The sequence below is a fragment of the Pelophylax lessonae genome, assembly GCF_965119305.1.
Source record: "Pelophylax lessonae genome assembly, chromosome: 5".
Lineage (NCBI taxonomy): Eukaryota > Metazoa > Chordata > Amphibia > Anura > Ranidae > Pelophylax > Pelophylax lessonae.
The window spans coordinates 393057197-393064352 of NC_138772.1; the positions used below are offsets into that span (position 1 = coordinate 393057197).

The following is a 7156-nucleotide window of genomic DNA, read 5'->3' on the forward strand; positions in this document are numbered from 1 at the left end:
CTGCAGCCCATCAGAGTACCCAAGTACCTGTCTACAGCCCAAAGTACCTATCTGCAGCCCATCAGAGTACCTGAGTACCTGTCTCCAGCCCATCTGAGTACCCGAGTACATGTCTCCAGCCCATCAGAGACCAGTCTAAAGCCCATCAGAGTACCCGAGTACCTATCTGCAGCCCATCAGAGTACCAAAGTACCTGTCTTCAGCCCATCTGAATGCCCGAGTACCTATCTGCAGCCCATGCCTCAGATTATACATTGTGGTGTTAGCTTTCCAAAATGGGCTCATTTTGTGGGTGTTTCCATTGTCATGGTGCTCCAGGGCCTTCAAAAGTGTTATAGGTAGTCAGAAAATAATATGTGTAATTTATGCTTCGAGAACGCCTGGAGGTGCGTTCTAGGGTGGTCCTTGGGGTGTAAATTTTGCTATGTACATGCTGTGTGTTAAAAAAAATATGTTTTAATTTTCTTTTCATATTTTCCAAAAACGTGTGGAAAAAATGACATGTTCAAAAGACTTATTATGCCTCCTAGAATATATGTTGGGGTGTTTGCTTTCCAAAATTGGGTCGTTTTGTGGGTAATTCCACTGTCCTGGTGCTCCAGGGCATTCAAAAATGTAATAAGTCATCAGGAAATTAGAATTGTAATTTAAGCTCCTAGAATGCCTGAGGTGTTCCCTGCATGTTGGGCCTCTGTATGTGGCCAAGTTGTGAAAAAGCCTTACACATGTGGTACTGCCATACTCAGGAAAAGTAGCAGAATGTGTTTTGAGGTCTAATTGCAAGTATGCATATGCTGTGTGTGAGAAACAACTTGTTTTTTTGACAATTTTGTGTAAAAAAATATATATATATATATTTTCTTCATTTTCCTAAGAATTGTGGGGAAAAAAATTAAAACTTCATAAAACTCACCATGCCTCTTATTAAATACCTTGGACTGTCTACTTTCCAAAATGGGGTCATTTCGGGGGTATTTGTATTGTCCTGACATTTCAGGGCCTCAAGAATTGAGATAGGCTGTCAGTACAGGTGTTATCAATTTTTAATGATTTGCACCATAGCTTGTAGACAAACTTTCACACAGACTAAATAATATCCATAAATTTAGGTTATTTTTACCAAAGATATGTAGCAGTATAAATTTTGCCCCAGATTTATGAACAAAAGTTACTTATTTGCACAATTTATAATAGAAACTAAAATAAAAGTGTTTTTTTTTTCAACATTTTTCGCCATTTTTTCACTTATATCGCACAAAATAAAATAAAAAACAGCGCCAATTAAATACCACCAAAAGAAAGTTCTATTTGTGTGAACAAAATGATAAAAATTTTGTTTTTAGGTACAGTGTTGCATGACTAAGTAATTGTCATTCAAAGTGTGGGAGCACTGAAAGCTGAAAATTGGTCTGGGCAGGAAGGGGGTGAAAGTGCCCTGTATTAAAGGGGTTAGGGACCATAAGTCCCGATTGTTGGAATGCCAGAATGAGGGGCAACCAATAATTCTATGGGATTGGTTCATAGCTGGAACTGACTGAGAAAAGATCACACTAGTAATATAAAAATGAAAGAACCAGAGGCACCCCTGTCCCTTAATACCTTGGGTTTCAAAAACCATGCCATTAAAGCCAGTGACTGAAAAGCAGGCACTGAGAAAGAAGGTCTGGTCTCTTTGGGAAAAAGCCAGAGTTTGTCTCCCAGAAGTTTGAGTATGTCTGTGTACTCCTGGGTGAGTTAGGCGAGAGTCACGTTTTTTTTTTTTTTTTCTCTTGATCTTCTTTGTGGAGCAGTTGGGGCAAAATTCACACTGGAGGAAAGGTATAAATGAAAAGGAATGGGGCCTAGGGAATCCTCAGAGCATCCAATGCCAGTGCTAGAGGACCCTTGTTCCTGGAAACAAACAAGGGTAATATCTGAAGGACAGGATGTTCATATGCGGAGTTCCCTATTTCTGACATAGGAGATTAAAGACATCAGGATGAAGGGCCCATTTTCCATTGTCCAAGCAGGGACTGCTAAGTAATCCACTTTCCTACTGTCCACTCCTGGGATGTCAACGGTAGAGAGTGCTAGACAGTGTTTCTGCTCCCATGAACTGCCTGACTCCTGGCACTTTTGGTGGTTGATACAGGCCACCAGTTGTGGACAGTCTGCAAATCGGACTGTCCTTTAGAAGATTTTGGTTATTTTGGGAGAAGAAAACGATGAGGGGTAGATTTTTTTAGTTTTTTTTTTTTACCCCAAAGAAACCACAGATTGAACCGACAGGTCTGGGATGTCTGTGACACAGAGAAAAGCAAACTGTAACAGAGGTCCTTCAACACATAGGAATGAGGGTGCCCCTTCATTGTGAAGAGGGTTTTGTGGTGGACTTGGTAGGCTTTGTGTTCCATGTCTTGCACCAAAAATAAGGGGAGAGAATTAATTTGGAAGATGAAGCCTGAGGATAACGAATGGGGCACTCTTCTATTTGAAGATGTGGAAGCACCTGAGAAATGGGGTTTAGGAACCATCTGCTGTGCAAGAAGTATGTTGTCTCCTGTGACACCTTTGCTGAATTTGTAAGGTGCCTCAACAAATAAACGTCCTCCATCAAAAGGCATATGTGTGAGTCAAGGTTTGCAGGCAGCTTTAGCTGTCTAGATGTTTCACTGCATATAGACAGAATAGAAAGCTATCCTTGAGAGCTTTGTCATGACTTGTTCTAGGACATAAAAACAGAAGGGTAAGGGTCTTTAGGGCCTGGGTTCTATATGGATGGACTATGGCCCTTGACCAGTATTGCACTCTGTGGCTAACTACACTTGTTGCACTAAGTGCCAAGGTGAGTACCCAACCAGAATCCAATGCAGGAAGCAACAATACAGGTCATCCCCATAGCCAGGAGTCCGGCCCCCAAGGGTTTACCAAGTTGCACCAATCTGGATGCACTGCCTCTATTTTTTTTTAACTTTTTGTTTTGAAGATAGTGAGGAAAAGATTTAGGAGTTGATTGAATCCAACGTAAAATAAACTAGGGAAGCAAAACATTTATGATGAGAAATAAGAGGTCCATCACCTTAAGACACTAGAAAAAAAGAAGCTCTCACAGAGTGGTAGGTAGGGTCATAGGAGTATTCACAAGGTGTGTGTCCTGTAAATCTTTGCCAGTGTCCAGTAGCCTAAAGATACCAGCCTATAATCTAGGGTCTATGAATACCCGGACTATGTCCTGTACTGTACCGATAAAATATCATGTATGCTGATGCATGGGCATGCATTTTAAGTAGATATCCTATTGTTTTCTGTGTGGTTGTTTTGCATCAGTGCAGTGCGCTGCAGTTTAGCAAGAAAGGGAAACCCTAGGGGTTCATTCACACCTATGCATGTGTGTTATGTGCTGAATGAATGAAACACTGAATGTTCCATATTCTATGTATTGCGGCCTATGTCTTTCATTAGGTCTTTCTGATTTTCTAAAATTATTCAAAACATTAATAACCAAAAAGTATATTTTTGGAGTTCTGCAATTTTGTATTTCTGCAACAATCTCACACCACATGGCAGCATACTATTTGCTGCAAAATGATATACAAAAGAAAAACATACTCACAGGGATATCAGCAGATCCATTAATAAATGGAAACTCCAACATTTCAGTATTAGACTCGAACAGTGGTATCTCTTTCTCACCATTTTCAGAACAAATTATCCTCGCAATGACTTTACCACTTAAATTGGCACCGGCCATATTATTGTGCTTATCCTAAAAATATAGTAAGACAACATTGTGATAAAGAGACTGAATTAATCTGAACAATTATATTTATGCAGAGCTTGCAGTGAGGCTTGCAGTGAGTGTAGTAAGATGGTCGCAATGTTTAGGCACAGCCTACATGGAATGTAGTAAGATGGCTGTGATGTTTAGGAAGTCACTGTGACACTATTTAAGCATAATTATCATGAGGTGCTTCAGCCTCTGATGAAGTCAATTGGATGTAAAACATAAGGTGGCGTTATCCCTGGGTGACATAATCACACTAACTAGGAGTTTATGTATTGGCATACAGAGCTGGGGACAAGCTTATATGTTTGAGGATGACAGAAGGAAACACTGAGTACTATTGCTGTCGAGTTCAAGCATGAAATTTTTATGCAAGTTTTTTTTCTCAAATATTTTTATTGAAAATTTGCAATTTACAAGCCTCAAAACAGAAACAAAAAGGGTAGATTTACATAGCTTATATATAACCCACTACTAATGTTTTACTTCATTGATATCGTGCAATTTTAATCACATTAACATATATGTTAACCGCATACTGCCTGCCCAATGTCAAATGACGGCGGAGCGGTGCAGCTTTTGTTCTGGGACGCTGTCATATGACGGCGCACCAGAACTGCCTCTCTCGCGCGACCCTGGGGGCGCGCAGTGCAGCGATCGTGGCCGCGCCGTGTTGCTAGAACACGACATGAACCTGATCTCGGTAAAGAGCCAATGACATGGCTCTTTACCCATGTGATCGGCTGTGTCCAATCACGGCCGGTCACATGTAAATGAGGAAGTGCAGTTTATCAGCTCTCCCCGCCTCACACCGTTAGAGTGTGTGGCGAGGAGAGCCGATCAGTTGCTGCTCCTTACAGGGGAGACTAGGACAGGTAATCAGGGCACTGATCATCAGTGCCCTGATTACAAAAAGTGAAAAACAGTGCCAGTCCACCATCAGTGCCCCACAGTGCCCACCATCATTGCCCATAATCAGGGCCCATAGTGCTGCCAGTCAGTGCCGCCTCTCAGTGCCACCTCTCAAGGCCCATCAGTGCCACCTTTCAGTGCCCATCAGTGCGGCATATTGGTACCTCATCAGTGCCACCTCATCAGTGCCACCTCATCCATACCCATCAGTGCAGCCTATCAGTGCCCATCAGTGCAACCTCATCAGCGCACATCAGTGAAGGAGAAAAATTATTTTTTTTCAAAATTTTCTGTCTTTTTTTTGTAAGAAATAAAAAACCCAGCGGTGATTAAAAACTTCCAAAATAAAGCTTGATTTGTGTGAAAAAAATTCTAACATTTTTAATATGTGTACAGTGTAGCATGACCGTGCAATTGTCATTCAAAGTGTGACAGCGCTGAAAGCTGAAAATTGGCCTGGGCAGGAAGGGGGTGAAAGTGCCAGACATGGGAGTAAGGCTGGCCATACATGTTCAACTTTTGCTGTACAATTTTCTGTTAGATTTACCACAAAACACATAATATGAGGTCAAAGCTAAACAACACTTTCAATTGTATCTAATTAGGCAGGCCTTTGTACTACATAGTTGAAGGTAAATTTCAAGAAAATTGCTCAGAAAATTGTAAGAAAATTGTATCGTGTATGGCCAGCCTTAGTCACACATGTACCAGTCACAAGCAAGTCTCAAGTCTTAACCTTCAAGCCTCAAGCAAGTCCCAAGTTACTATGGTGAAAAGTAAGCAAGTCAAGTCGAGTCCCTGCTAGAAGTCAAGCAAGTCAAGTCATTAATTTTGGTCAAGTCACAAATCAAGTCACAAATCAAGTCAAAATACTGATCTACCCCAATTTTCACCTTTAAGTGCCGGTTCACACTGATGCGCTTGCGATTGTAATGCGAATTTGCGGTGCGAGTTTACCTTGCGTTTTTTCATAGTACAGCGCGATTGCAATGCGAATCGCATTGCGTATAATCATGTTAATTAGCTCAGGTGCGATTTTTGCTCCAGCCAATCCAAATGAAATGGGTGTTAACTTCCGGTGGACTTCCTGGTCTTTATGAGGAGAGTACACCGTGGAGTGTGAGCTGTGGTTTTGTTTGGAGATTACGTTGTGGAGAGTGTGCTGTATTTTGGTGTATTGCCACTATGTTTCATTTGCCTTTGGTCATGGCAGCAGTTGCTACTGCCACTGCTGCAGTCTTGATCAATAAGGACAGGAGGAGGAGAAGGATGAGGATGATGATGATGAGAAGACGAAGGTATTGGGTTCATCCCATAATTTCAAACAGGGAAGAGAGAGGTCAGTTCAATGTCCTCTATCATGATCTCCGGCAACATGAAGAGAAGTTTTTCAACTATACTCGGATGTCTGTTAATAGGTTAGTATGTGAGAGGGAGTCTCTCCTTCTTCTTCTCTCTTTTTGCTGCTTCCCTCTATATCTCTTTTTTCCCCATCTCTCTTTTTCCTCTCTCTCTGTTTTCACCTATATCTACCCCCGAATCATTCCTGAAGCTCCCCACGCCCCCCTTTTGCTTGCCACTTACGTGTGTTGTTTTTTTTTTTAGTTTTGACGAATTACTTGGGCTGCTCTTTTCACGTTTGGAGCGTCAGAACACCACCTTCCGGAACAGTGTTGTGCCTGCTGAAAGATTGCTTGTTACATTACGGTAAGTGTGATATATTTTGTGAAAAGTCATGTATTTTTTTTCTCCATAGTTAGCAATACAGTGAATGCAGACAGATATGATGGCAAAGTTGACTTCAAAAAAAAGTTTTTATTTTTTTTTTATTTTGTTGCATGTAACAAGAACAAAGGAACAAAATACAGAAAAATTAGGTCAAAAAAGACAACTTAGGTCAACGTGGCAATACAGTGGCAAGTGTACTATAGATCCAAAAAATTTGGTGAACTCTCCAGATCAAGTGGTGTTGAAGAGCCTGAGGGTGTATGATCCACGGTGTTGGGATATAGCCATGGCACAAGCGGGGATGGAGTTCTATGTGACGGTCCACTTGGGGGCCTATATTGTGGATAGGGTGGAGGTATTTTTGGGGAAAATGCACTAGATTGTGATGGTGGTGGTCTGCTGGAGGGGGGGAAATGGGAAGAAGTGGAGACATCCGGTGTTCTAGTGTGGGGGGGGATTACAGAGGGAATTGGGGAAGGAATAGGATATGGGATTTGGGATCTAGGGGTCTCATGGATGCTCCGATATTGGTCAAAACTTGACGGATAAGGGTTTGTTGGAATGGCAGAATGACTGGGTGTGAAATGAGGGGACCATGGAGTGTCTTGCGGTAACTGTTGTGGTACAGAGAACGAATGTATGCAGTTTTGTACCGCCATTCTCATGTCGAAATACCTTTCAGACGGGACCTCTTTGAGAAGAGGCACCAAGCTATGAGCAAATAGTGTGTGAGGACATTTATGTGCATCTAGT

The 7156-nt window shown here is 41.7% G+C and overlaps 1 protein-coding gene across 1 annotated transcript in view; it reads right to left on the reverse strand.

Annotated features, from left to right (window-relative positions):
* The window catches only part of SMCHD1 (structural maintenance of chromosomes flexible hinge domain containing 1), a 1054086-nt gene that overhangs the window by 208988 nt on the left and 837942 nt on the right, over positions 1-7156 (reverse strand). Inside the window, exon 38 of the mRNA XM_082259552.1 lies at positions 3593-3745. Coding sequence (XP_082115678.1) covers positions 3593-3745 — 153 coding nt within the window. The remainder of the gene's footprint in view (positions 1-3592; positions 3746-7156) is intronic.